General features: G+C 38.0%; 4 protein-coding genes across 5 annotated transcripts; 1 reads left to right on the plus strand and 3 right to left on the minus strand.

Annotated features, from left to right (window-relative positions):
- Nucleotides 1–1,627: 1,627 nt before the first annotated feature.
- LOC104739094 (uncharacterized) lies at nt 1,628–2,122 on the minus strand. The gene has a single exon (XM_010459343.3). The coding sequence runs from the start codon at nt 2,025–2,027 to the stop codon at nt 1,758–1,760; it is 270 nt and encodes an 89-aa protein (XP_010457645.2). The 5' UTR covers nt 2,028–2,122; the 3' UTR covers nt 1,628–1,757.
- Nucleotides 2,123–2,517: 395 nt separating this feature from the next.
- On the minus strand, nt 2,518–4,714 carry LOC104739095 (protein SOSEKI 1-like). The gene is made up of 6 exons (XM_010459344.2): nt 4,241–4,714; nt 4,084–4,153; nt 3,873–3,988; nt 3,313–3,799; nt 2,945–3,049; nt 2,518–2,862 (listed from the first exon to the last, which is right to left on the minus strand). Exons 1-6 carry the CDS (start codon nt 4,371–4,373, stop codon nt 2,673–2,675), a joined length of 1,101 nt encoding a protein of 366 aa, XP_010457646.1. The 5' UTR covers nt 4,374–4,714; the 3' UTR covers nt 2,518–2,672.
- An 852-nt stretch (nt 4,715–5,566) lies between these two features.
- On the minus strand, nt 5,567–9,396 carry LOC104739096 (cation/H(+) antiporter 23, chloroplastic-like). Its single transcript, XM_010459345.3, has 4 exons — nt 8,916–9,396; nt 8,357–8,813; nt 7,560–8,101; nt 5,567–7,140 (listed from the first exon to the last, which is right to left on the minus strand). The coding sequence occupies exons 1-4, from the start codon at nt 9,165–9,167 to the stop codon at nt 5,812–5,814; spliced, it is 2,580 nt and encodes an 859-aa protein (XP_010457647.2). The 5' UTR covers nt 9,168–9,396; the 3' UTR covers nt 5,567–5,811.
- Nucleotides 9,397–9,935: 539 nt separating this feature from the next.
- LOC104739098 (beta-hexosaminidase 2-like) lies at nt 9,936–12,569 on the plus strand. Of its 2 annotated transcripts, XM_087485699.1 has the most exons (3): nt 9,936–10,294; nt 10,483–11,331; nt 11,402–12,569. In XM_087485699.1, exons 2-3 carry the CDS (start codon nt 10,551–10,553, stop codon nt 12,352–12,354), a joined length of 1,734 nt encoding a protein of 577 aa, XP_087341825.1. In that variant the 5' UTR covers nt 9,936–10,294; nt 10,483–10,550; the 3' UTR covers nt 12,355–12,569. The 2 variants fall into 2 exon arrangements, with proteins under 2 accessions (XP_087341825.1, XP_087341827.1); XM_087485701.1 differs by lacking the exon at nt 9,936–10,294 and having other exon boundaries at nt 10,417–11,331.
- The last annotated feature ends 225 nt before the right edge of the window (nt 12,570–12,794 follow it).

Below are 12,794 nucleotides of genomic sequence, written 5' to 3' on the forward strand. Positions count from 1 at the left end.
TGAGCTTCCTCTTTTTCTTTTTTCCATCAAGGAGAAATTGTTCAGAGAAACAATATTGTGACTCACTTATTATTATACCGTATATTTCTAGAATCATGACTCAATTAATTGAATGAAAAAGTGATTGTACATCATATCAGCAAAATTTGAATTTTTTGATCAAATTGAGAATTGACACTTATTCTACTGTATGTTAACTGAATTGCTTTGCACGAAATAAAATTACTTATAACAAATTTCTTTTTCCATCAAATAATTTCTTGAGCAAAATGTATTTACATGGACCATGGTCATAAACTTATTCATATGTTCTTTTAAAAAGAATCATATAATAATTACATATTTTGCAAATAATTGTTTTTTTGTAATATTTGACTAGTCCGCTAGTTCGTATAATTATTGGAAGACATTTAATGATCAACGTGGTCATGTAGATTAGGATATCCAACCATTAAGGCTTCATTCCATAAATATCATCTTGGGTACAATTGACGCAAAACTTTGCCGTCAAAAAGGAAAAAGAAATTGATGCAAAATTTCAGTTTCTGACCAGTGAGAGTATAAATCTTTAAATGTCTCAGATCAGTTTGGGAGTGACAAGACTAACTATTGTCTTCTTATAAGATAGATATCAAATGGGCACGTAACTCATAAGCTAGACTTTGGGTTGGGTTTACCTACCGGCTTTATATATTGGGCTGGTTAGATTTCAAGGAACACATGTCAATTGTTTTTGTCACGACGCTGAGTTATGCAATTTGATGAAATATGGAAATGTATAGAAAACTCATGCCTTATGCTGTTATGCACAAGTAATCCTGTCATGTTTTTTTGTCATGCGGGGCTGCTATAGCTTAGAGGTCTTGTTGCAGATTGAAAATAATTTCAGTTCTTAAGGCTTGACTTCGGAACTATGTAACTAGAATAATTCCTCTGTTTTCGAAAGTATTAGAAAAATAGTACTTTTTATTATGAATACAGAACCTATAAGACATAGCTAGTTGTATATACAACTAAGTTTTTTTTTTTTTTTTTTTTGTTAATTCAGAGAGTAAATCCCTAGATCTATGGAGACAGTGGCGGATCCACGCGGAAAACTTATATGGGGTACTTACCATATGTAATTATTAAAAAAATTCTTTAGTAGCATAAAAGTTGTGGGGGAGGTAACAAAACGTTTAGGAAAAATGGAATAAGAGGCATCGAACCCTTCTCCCGAGATATTTCATGGGGTAAACTTATCCAACTGAGCTAAAATACATTATAATAAGTGTATCAATTGCAAAGTTTTAAAACTTAGTATAAGGCACGTACCTTACCTTACTACAACGTAGATGCGCCCCTGTATAGAGGGATCTGAGACTAATCTCTCTGGGGAGAGGGTATCCCACGGATAGAATCCCTCCCAGATATGCAAATGAGCCGTAAGCAATTGGCTCATACCCATGTGATCAAAGGGATAAAGCTGAGTAATTCTGCGCTTGGGGAGAGAATCGATCCCTGGCCTGGACCAACAGGGCGACTCTTCCACCAAGCTAGAACCACTAGCCCACCACCTCGTGGTTAAGACATAGCCAGTTGTATATACTTATAAGTTTTTTTTTTTTTTGGTAAATATACTTATAAGTTCATTAATCAATTTGAATGATACTATAAATGAAGAAAGAATTAATTGAAAATTATCTAACAAACAAACACACTTCATCCACCGGATTCACCAACAAATACTGAATCATATGATTCATATACATGTAGCTTTACGATGGTGATGATGAAGGGGAGACAAGAGAAGAGGATCCCATGGAAGAAGGAGACATTTCGCCGCCTGCAGGCATGTCTTGAAGAGTAGCCAGAATCCTACGGATGCTGATGGATCTCGCTGACCGGAAACTGCTAGCTCTCTTCATCGTCTTTGACGTAGAGAAAACACTCGAAGATTTAGAGAGTATGAGATACACAAGAGCTTGAATCAGAGCAAAAATGCTCACGTTCATTAGCATGCCTTCAAAGCTTCCTTCCATTGACATTTTTTTAAGATTCAGATCACAATAATTATTGGTCCGTTGACTTTTTGTTGTTGTTGTCTTGAGATCTATGAGTTAGAGATTGATGTTATGATTGTTTAAATAGAGATCGAAAGAGAAGGTGGTCTTATTTGACCAGAGGCAGAAATGTCGAAGCTACGATGAAAGGAGTTTCCATTGAAAACTTTGAATCTTATCTGGTCAAAGTAGACGTGAGTTTTTATTTATTTATTATATAAGACAAAACGACAAAGATCATGGTGTATTGTACAACATGTGTTAATTATATTCTCAACCCAATGACCAATAATTACTCACATGCACATGAAGATACGTACGTGCGTGCGTAATATAACATGTGTAAAGATTTAGAGCATATACAGTATACATATATACTTACTTTGTAAACGTGTACAATCTAATTAGTACTCTCTAGTTACTTCAACTAGGGTTCTAATCTAATACATTAGTTTTTCAAATTCTGATCAATTAGTTTCTAAAACAAAAACCTTCAATATAGATTATTCAATTTATTTTCTGACCAAGCATCATGATATTCAAACAATGTCTCTGCGGTTTATCAAACAGAAGAAATTAACTAGCAAACAAATATTCCGCTGCTATTTCATAGAGAATTAGCTATGACCATCATGAATCTTTGAGAGTAGTCCTCGCTACACGTTGATGTCCCAATGGGTTTCCAGGATTAATGTTTCTGCACCGTTGCTGCCTCGGTTTACCGGTTTTATTTCCGGTCAATGCTGATGAATTCTTCGCCCCACTACATAGTTTCATGTGCGAATGCATCTTCTCGGGTTTAAATAACTTCCCACATTGCCTATATTTCATATTATAATTTATCAACCGTAAGTATAATAAAGTTTCAAACATGAGGAGTACTGATGAGAAAGAGGGCTTACGCGCATAATGGAGCCATAGAAGGCTTGCTTGTAGTAGCCTTTGGTTTACAAAACTCTATTGTCTCCTTCATCTTTATGCCACTCCAGTACTCCTCGAAGCTTTTTCTATATATTAAAAAGAAAAAGAAAAAAGCAACGGCTTGTTACCATTGAGAGAATATTGTATATACTATTAGTCTATTACTATGTGCCAATGATATATAAAAGTAAATTAGAACTATTAATTAATTAATAGATTTGCAAACTAGTAAAAAAATAGATTAATCCCAATCATATATGGCATTAACAGCTTTTAAAGTAACGATTTTTAAAAAATAATATATAATTAATTGAATATAAGAATTAATATGAGTACTTTTAGAGCGTACCGAGCATTGTGCTGTTGGTATCTGCGTTCGTTGTCCCAAGCCGGACCAAAAGCCCCAGACGCAGATTTGTTCAAAGGCTCTAAAACGGCGTCGTTTGTATCCAAACCACCACACTTCATCAAGTTCCGTAACACGTGAGAGGCACGTAGGCTCGAATAGCTCTTACTCTTAATGTAACTCGAAGACGACGTCGTTGACGACGATACACTCGGTCGACCCGGCTCGACATCGTTACCCGACCCGTTTTCCTTAGAACCGTCTCTTTCGCCGGATACTTTTTTCCGATCTGGTTTCTTAAGAAGCGAATCTTCTTCGTTCGTTGTGGATTCCTCGGTGACCGTCGACGTTGTCGCCGTCGATCTCTGAGAGCAGAACACCGGAGACTCTTTATGGATCTTCTCTGACGTTAATTTCGACTCCTCGAGTTTTCCTTCAGGGTCTTCTCTGCCGTCAACACTATTTCTTACGCCCCAAGCTTTGTTCTCCTCTGCTTTTTTTAAAAACCCTAGTTAAAGAACCCTAATAAACCAATTATCAAAATTTATTGATATGACACATACCCTTCGGAGAGTTTAGTAGAATCTCAGATCCTTTGAGGACATATTCATTATCGGAGATTGGGGTAATCAGATCGTCGTCTAATAAATCTTGCCATACATATCCATTCTTGTACCTCCTGCAATATTATAAGTCGATAAATATCGTAAATAATAATAAAATTTCATCAAGAATGTGAAAAAAACAATATTTTAAATTTTTAATCAATATTACCTCTTACAAGACCAAGAGAATGCGTCAGGCACCGCATCGCCTCGTGCGTCCGCTAACCATCTCTTCACATCTGCGTTTTAAACACACAATTGAGACCGAGAGTGATGATCGAAATAGAAGAGACTGATGACAGATTTATTAAGAAGAGAGGATTAACCTCGAAGAAAGACTCCATTACGAGAGAGATGATGAACACGCAAGAGATGAGGATGGTCAACGTGACCAGAACGGCTAAGGAAATAAACTAAATTCACTCTTCTTACTTCTCCTCCTCCACCATTACTTTCCATCTCTCTCTTTTTTTTCTTTTTTTTTTTGGTTCTTCAATTTTATTCTGTGTGTCTTTTTCAGAAGAACTTATATAAGCCAAAGCTACTTATAGTCTTTTTAAACAATACGAAAAAAACTCTCAAAGAGTTCACTTCTCCGCTTTTGAGACAAGAAAGATACAAAAGATGGGACTAAAACTAGGGCTTTCGTTCTCTTTTGTTAAGTCACACACCCTTTTATATTGATTTGTAGAGAGAAAAGTTTAGCTTATTCCCAAAAACAGAATTGAATTTTGAATGTTTTATTTAAAATATATGAGTAATAAAAAAAAGACAAAAACAAACATTAATGAGACATGTTTGTGGAGACAAAACCAAACATACGCATAGATAGAGATGAAAAAGTCTTTGCGGATTAACGGAAACCACACATTTCTCGGACGACTCCAAAGAACAAACATAGGGTTTCGAGATCACTTACCTTTTGTTTTGTTTGATAAAATTATGTATTTTTTTTCTTTATCTTTTTCCCCTTTTAATGTTACGTCAAGGCATAAAAATCTAAAAATTTACTGAAAATAACTTTTAAATGAGTTTAAAGAGAAAAAAGGTTTTTAAGAACTAAGAAGATATCTTGTAGGAGAGGTTTATGGATTATGATTATGGTTCAGTTGGTCTTAGTCTTTGTAAAACCAAATATAGAAAGGAGAAAGTCCATTCAGCAGATTTATCGTGATTTAGCAACTTAAATATATACACAGAATATTTGCGTATATGGTATATGAGATTTCTATAGGTATCCAGTTTTTAATTCTTACCCATAACGACAAATTAGATGACGAAAAAGCATAAACAAATCCCGAAATTTGTTACTCTATTAAGGGAATGTTGAATAGTCTCGGGATACGGTAATCGTAGGTGGAGAAAATAAAATGATTTTTTGCTTGCAGAGAAGAAAAAGAATTGTTGAAAAAACTGAGAACATTTTGATTTTTTTTTCCCACCAACATACAGTATGATTTTGGAAATAAACTATTTGAATTAATCAAAAAGAGTATATCCTCTTCAATTCAAGCATTGTAATGATGGTTTTTTTCGTTTTTAGTATAGTATCAACTATCAATGAAAATTATATACCATTTACCACTTGTTTTGATTTGGGAATAACTAGAAAAAATAGTACTACAAACATTTGTCTTAAATAACCTAAGGTAAATGCAATCCATTTTGTATTTTAAAAAGCAACCAAAGGTTAATCATGTAGTATAACAGAATGGATTAAAAAAAAAAAAAAGAGAGAATATAGTAATGGTATTGAGAATATTAAAATTAATCGCTTCTCAGTAAGAAAATTGGAAATTCTCCAAACTGAATTTTCATGATCATTCACATTCTCTTTGGCTAATAGGAAAGAAAAAAAAAGAAAAGAATCAACGAGCGTATATATGTATGAAACTCATCACCTATGAATTCCATATTGGTGCTCCTCTTCTTCATCTTCCTCCTCGTCTTCATACATAGACTTCATAAATGGCGCCTCAGCATCACGAGTTACCTTTGCCCCACCATCAACGGATTCTTGATTGTTCCCGGGGACCGTTGTTGCGGTGGCTGCTGCGACTGCAGCTTGTCTGTTAACGGCAGAGTATTGTTGAATGACTAAAACCGAAGCATGCATTGTGAAATTCGACGAAGCTAATGTGTCCCCTATCGTGCCTAGCTCAGGGCTACTGCTCCAATCGTTTAAACCGGCTGTCACCGGAGAATCTGAGTTATATCCTCTTCCGACAACGTAGAGATCGTACGAGTTATTGTCTTCCATTTCTCTGATAGTAGAGATCGTGTCTTGACCATCGTTCACCACTTTTTCGATATACTTAACGGAAGAATCGTTCATTGTCTTGAAATTAAACTCGTAGATGCACTCATCGTCTACTTGTTTCTCCCTCTCGTACTCCGCCGCAACTTTCCCGGACGATAGTAGAGCTTCGCGTCCCGGGACGAATCTTACAACAGTGAGTTTAATCACGTGTTGTCCGACCATCCGCCAAGCGTATGATAACGCCTCACGGTCGTCTGGACCACCCACGAAGAGCATCGCGACTTCTCTTTTCATTGCTTCTCCACGGAACGACTCAGACCGGACCATGGCCATGCCACGGTCCACTAAAATCCCGACTGAGCAAGGAGCGTGGTTCAAAACGTTTTGGTTAATGTCGGCGTGGGAAGAGTTTCCTTCTCCCATCCGACCGTCCGGTGTCAAGTGTTTGTGGTAAGGCAATATGATGAAACAAACTCGCTTGTCCTCGGCTAACGCGCATATGTCTTCGTGCATCGTTGTGTAGGGCGAGACGGCGGTGATGGTCTGAACCATCATAGCGTCGTTGTTGACTTCCATAGCTTCGAAGTTCTCAGCGATTTGGTCGGAGTCTGCTCTGACTCTGTCCGAGAAGTTAGCTTTCGGCTTGCATTCGTCATTCATGATTAGCAGCGAGGCTGTGGTCCGACCGGTCAGCTCCACGAGGTGAATGGCGAAGACATTTAGAGGTGATTGTTTGGTTGGGTTTGAGACTTGTAAGAGATTGGCGATCCCAGAGACATTGGGGAGAATATGGACGCAAGCTAAGACGCGGAACTCTGTTTCTCCTTTAATCTTTTGGACCGTACGGTGCTTGTAATGAGCCAGTTTTTTCTTGGGCTTGTATGAAACTGCGAGAAGAGGCTCGACTACTAGTGACATCACTAGAAGAGCGATCGTCATATGGGTGTACATTGGACTATCCAGCGCCTGTAATGGTTTTTATAGACAGAGAAATAAATAAAATGGAATTTAGCGGAAATTTTACTATTTATTATAAAAACAAAACAAAAATTATTGTTGACAACTCTTTTATATTATTTTAAACAAATTTTACATTATATACTAGATTGGGCTATATATATTGCATGGGCAGAAATGTAAGTGACAATGAGAGTAACTAGTAGATGATAAAATAGGACGAATAAGGTGAATATATGATGATTAATGAAATATCTGTCTATCAATTTATCTTAATGTAATAAGGTGAATAATGATTAATGTAACCATTCGAATTCAATTTTGTATGCAGGCTATTTGTTCATGTTTCACTCATCCAATTTTGTCTTATCCTAGACTCAAAAAGTATCATATAGCCACAGTGTGAAAATTGATGGATTAATTAGTACCTTGGTATCACGACCAGCATTAAGAACGACGAGCGATAAAGTTCCCTTGGTGTTCATAAGGGCTCCCATAGCGAGTGCGTCACGCATAGGCATACGCATAAATAAAGAGACGATCACAGTAGTCACGATCTTTACCAAGAAGGAAGAGCAAATGACAAATGCCATCATGAACTTGTCAGTGTACTGGAGCATGAAACCAATATCTGCTCGTAACCCACAAATGATATAGAAGAGAGGCATAAGAATCCCGGCGAGGAAGTCATGGAGCTTCTCCTCGATCATGTTACGTATGATGTGGTCGTGCGGGATGGAGAGACCGAACAGGAATGCCCCGGTTATGGAGTGGACCCCGCATGCGTCCGTGATCAGGCCGCATAGGACCACACCTCCTAAAACGAACCAAACGTGAGTGTCTCCAACGTGACCTGCCTTCACGGTCTTTGCGAAGATCCATTTAATTCCCGGACGCAGCACAAAGATGCAGAAGACGACGAAGATTGCAGTGGCGAACAACACGTAGGGCATCCTAATGTTCCATGACCCTTTTTGAACCATGCACAAAAGGATAAGAAAAAAGAAAAGAACAGAAGAAATTCTTAAATTACTATGCATATTTTCGTTTTAGACTTATTATTTTTGAGAAAAAAAGCGGATAAGATTTAAATGTAGGTTTCATTCCATTTTTGTCCGGTGGAATAAAATTTGTTTAGCGATTATAGGTTTTTGGGTAATAGTTTGAGGTTCTGGCTTGTGGTCCCAAATATTGTTTACTAATTATATATTGTAGGATACGTTACCTGATTTGGTAAAAGAAGCGAACCCGAAAACAAGGAGGACCCATGTACACAAATCAGTGATAATGGCAGCACACATGGCCGTACGGCCCATATCGGACCGCAACAGCTTAAGATCCGCAAGGATCCTAGCCAGGTCAGGGAAGTTGGTACAGGCTAAAGAGACAGACCAGAAGACACAACCAGCGAGGATCTTTTCTGGATGGCCATTGCCCGGCAAATAGTAAAGGGCGGCACCAACTGGTAAAGCGACGAAAAGTCCTGCAAAGGCGATGATGACAGGTTTGAACTCGGTGATCCGCACCATCCTCAGGTCCATCCCTAGACCAAGGAGGAAGATGTTGTAGACGAGAGCTAAGTTTGCGAATGTTTCAAGAACCATTGTGAATCTGTAGGGGAATATATGTTGGATTACAATATCTACGTTCCCAAGCACGTTTGGGCTAAACAATAAACCACACTGCAAAAATAGAATTCAAAAAGAAATAAGATTAAAACACAGAGTTAGAGAACAAAAAAAAACCGATGTTGCAAAATTTTGACTTATATTTTGCATACGCACAAGGATTTGAGCTACGAAAGGAGGAAGATAAAAGGGTCGGGTTATATAGTAGAGGACGCGGTAGCTTAGGTTTGCGACGAATAGTTGTGTTATGAAGAAGGGAAGGGAAGAAGCAAGCGTACTTCCGCTCTCCCATCCCTTTTGTTCTCTCTTTTCAAAGAGAAGTTGTTGATCGTAACACACTATCTTTCCAAAACGCGATTCCTCAATTTCATACTTAGGTTCCGTCGTATTAAAGGGGTCTGAAGACATCTCCTCCTACGATGCCTAGTCGAAATCTCCCCAAAATACGATGAATCTATCTGATTGAACCCAACGTTTTGTCTAAACCCAACGTTGGGTTCATATAAACGTGTTAACTGCAATAACAACAAATTCACAACCATTTTTCTACGTTTTGGTTCAAACGTGATGGCTAATTATAGATGATGTATTAGTTGTCATTGGGGAAATCATTAACCACTCATTTTTGAATGGACTTATGTGTGTTTTTGCTGGTAGTGCCTTTTTAAACGGCTGGTTGAAAATGAACACCTGGTTCAACACATTTTTGTCCGATCGAGTTGTACGTAATTGTGTAAAACACACTTACAGTTACAGATTTGGTCTTATTTGGTAAACGCCTCATCCTAATTTAGTATGGGGTACTAGCGATAACAAATCTAGGACTACAAAATCGTTCTTCTACATGTATTATTTTTTAATAAATTTCTTTTATAAAATTATTAATTTAACATATAGGACATCAGTGTAACTTTGATATCAAATATGCATATAACCATATGCAAAATAGAATGAGAAATCAATATAGTCAACCTTTTTTTTTAATTTTCTAGAAGTACTACAACTATCGTGTTTATATATATATAGCAGGGATGATTTTTAAAAAATCATAGATTGTTTGTTTTTTTTTTTTTTTTTCTTAATAGTTTTAGTCTATTGTTAATGTATTATTATTTTAAAAGACCTATAAGTCGAATATTTAAATTGTTAATTATACTCTACGTTGCACAGAAAACAGAAACAACTAAATATATTATAATGCAACTATGAATCCAGTCCACTAATCGAGAAAGCGACAGAAGAAGAGGATTACCTTATTAAGAGTGAAGCGATATCAATTTCTCTAAGCCAAAATTCTCCCGGAGAAGCTTCGATGAATGACATTTAGTGTTCGTTTCGTCGTCTTTCGCCTCCATTGCTACACTTAAGGGAAATTCTCCTCTGTGACAGTTTCTCTCTTCTTCCTCTTTACTTCGTTTTTCTTTTTTCTTTTTTTTTCCACAATTCCAATTAGTTCTCTCATCTCTGTGTGCTTACTATGGAGATTTGAAGAAAAGGCGATCACTTTGGCTGACGAATCCCAATTATCATCTAGGGTTTGCTTCAGAATGCCTTTTGAGTCATTAAAGTTCAATACTTTAGCACTTGGATCTTGGATGATGCTACTTCTTGTTTATTAGTCTAGTAGTAGTTCTAGCTTTTGCCCACTCACACTTGTCTTTGTTCTTGATGCTGTTGTTTTGATCTGTAATGCATCCTTCAATTTTTTTATTATGGTGTGCAGATTTTGGAAAGTCCATTAGCAGAGTAGTAGATTGATTCAAGAACAATCATTACTGTCTTATACTGAACATGGTGACTCTTTCCAAGTCTCATGTCATACTAATCCCATTACTCTTCTTCGTTTCGCCATTGCTCTCCACTTCGACACCAATCAACATTTGGCCAAAGCCCAGATATCTCTCATGGCCTCAACATAAAGCCGTTGTCCTCTCTCCAGAATTCAATATCCTTGCCCCTAAACACCAATACCTTTTAGCCTCTGTAGCACGTTATCTCAACCTGGTCCGCTCTGAGAATTACTCCCCACTCGTTACACATCCTGTCAAAGTTATGAAAGGTTACACCTTGAGCAACTTTAAAGTCATTGTTACTGATCTTTCGCTGCCGCTTCACCATGGTGTTGATGAGTCTTATAACCTATCCATCCCCATTGGCAGCTCTTCTGCCCACTTGTTAGCTCGCTCGGTTTGGGGAGCTATGCGTGGCCTTGAGACATTCTCTCAGATGATTTGGGGAACATTTCCTGATTTGTGCTTGCCAGTTGGAATTTCTATTCAGGATTCACCTTTGTTTGGCCACAGAGGCGTTTTGCTTGATACATCGAGGAATTACTATGGAGTAGATGATATAATGAGAACAATCAAGGCCATGAGTGCAAACAAACTCAATGTCTTCCATTGGCATATCATTGACTCGCAATCTTTTCCGTTAGTGCTTCCTTCTGAACCTTCACTCGCTGCAAAAGGATCTTATGGACCAGACATGGTATACACTCCTGAGGATGTCTCCAAGATTGTTCAGTATGGTTTTGAGCATGGAGTTAGAGTACTTCCTGAAATAGACACTCCTGGTGAGTTTGCTTGATTTTCTCTTGCACAAGAAATTAGCTTTGTTCTAATGGATACTGTTAAACATGACAGGCCATACAGGATCATGGGGAGAAGCTTACCCGGAAATTGTGACATGCGCCAACATGTTTTGGTGGCCTGCTGGTAAAAGTTGGGATGAGCGGTTAGCTAGTGAACCCGGGACTGGTCAGCTTAACCCCTTGAGTCCTAAAACATATGATGTTGTTAAAAACGTCATACAAGATGTTGTTAAGCAATTTCCAGAATCTTTCTTCCATGGAGGTGGAGATGAAGTCATCCCAGGCTGTTGGAAAACTGATCCTGCCATCAATTCTTTCTTGTCCTCTGGTGGAACACTAAGTCAGCTTCTTGAAAAGTACATAAACTCCACATTACCTTACATAGTGTCAAAGAACCGTACAGTTGTTTACTGGGAAGATGTTCTGCTAGATGCACAAATCAAGGTGGATTCATCGGTTCTGCCAAAAGAGCACACAATCTTACAGACTTGGAATAACGGTCCTGAGAACACAAAGAGAATCGTAGCTGCTGGTTACAGAGTAATTGTCTCTTCATCGGAGTTCTACTACTTAGACTGTGGTCACGGCGGGTTTCTAGGGAATGATAGTATATATGATCAGCGAGGAGGCGGTGGTGGGTCTTGGTGTGCACCTTTCAAGACGTGGCAGAGCATATACAACTATGATATAACTGATGGTTTGCTCGATGAGGAAGAGAGGAAGCTGGTGCTAGGAGGAGAAGTTGCGTTATGGTCAGAGCAAGCTGACTCCACGGTTTTAGACTCACGGCTTTGGCCACGTGCCTCTGCTTTGGCAGAGAGCTTGTGGTCAGGGAATAGAGACGAGAAAGGTGTTAAGAGGTGTGGTAAAGCTGTGGACAGGTTAAACCAGTGGAGGCATAGGATGGTGATTAGAGGGATTGGAGCTGAACCAATTCAGCCATTGTGGTGTGTAAAGAATCCTGGGATGTGTAATACAGTTCATGGCGCTCTTCAAGATCGATAAAAGAGGAAAGTTTCAAAATTGGATCCGACTCAAAAGAAAGCAGAAACATAATCCTGATCAGGGTCTTTTGATTGTTGTACACTTGTACTTTGCTTTGTTGTAGTTATGGGTTGTAATGCTCACATGCTGAAGTGTGTGGGCTTTTTGTATGAATAGTTAAAAGTTATGGGGTCAAAGTGAAAAAATCGTTATTTTCCGGACCTTACAAACAAAAATGTTATAACTTCGTTCTCTTCCAAAGTATTGATTTTTATTTGTTCTTACGAGACTGATACTTCAACAAGATCGATCCCTAAAATCCGATACTGAAATCTCCAGGTACACACTTTTCAGTATATCTCCACTTCAATTGCTTCATTACTTTTCAACGGCGAATTTATTGCAAAAAACGTTATCTTTAAGCTGATGAGATGCTTTTGTGCAGGAAATTTGATTCCTTT

The sequence above is a fragment of the Camelina sativa genome, chromosome 14, assembly GCF_030686135.1.
Source record: "Camelina sativa cultivar CO46 ecotype springtype chromosome 14, ASM3068613v1".
Lineage (NCBI taxonomy): Eukaryota > Viridiplantae > Streptophyta > Magnoliopsida > Brassicales > Brassicaceae > Camelina > Camelina sativa.

Bases quoted from the DNA above. Each gene is read 5' to 3' on its own strand.
- LOC104739094 (XM_010459343.3), bottom strand. From the start codon at position 2,027: ATGTCAATGGAAGGAAGCTTTGAAGGCATGCTAATGAACGTGAGCATT.
- LOC104739095 (XM_010459344.2), bottom strand. From the start codon at position 4,373: ATGGAAAGTAATGGTGGAGGAGGAGAAGTAAGAAGAGTGAATTTAGTT. The intron at 3,800-3,872 runs GTATGTGTCATA...TAAAAAAAGCAG, and splicing joins TCTACTAAACTCTCCGAAGG to AGGAGAACAAAGCTTGGGGC. The intron at 2,863-2,944 runs GTAAGCCCTCTT...TATGAAATATAG, and splicing joins TCTATGGCTCCATTATGCGC to GCAATGTGGGAAGTTATTTA.
- LOC104739096 (XM_010459345.3), bottom strand. From the start codon at position 9,167: ATGTCTTCAGACCCCTTTAATACGACGGAACCTAAGTATGAAATTGAG. The intron at 8,102-8,356 runs GTAACGTATCCT...TGGTTCAAAAAG, and splicing joins CGCTTCTTTTACCAAATCAG to GGTCATGGAACATTAGGATG. The intron at 7,141-7,559 runs GTACTAATTAAT...AAACCATTACAG, and splicing joins ATGCTGGTCGTGATACCAAG to GCGCTGGATAGTCCAATGTA.
- LOC104739098 (XM_087485699.1), top strand. From the start codon at position 10,551: ATGGTGACTCTTTCCAAGTCTCATGTCATACTAATCCCATTACTCTTC. The intron at 11,332-11,401 runs GTGAGTTTGCTT...TAAACATGACAG, and splicing joins TCCTGAAATAGACACTCCTG to GCCATACAGGATCATGGGGA.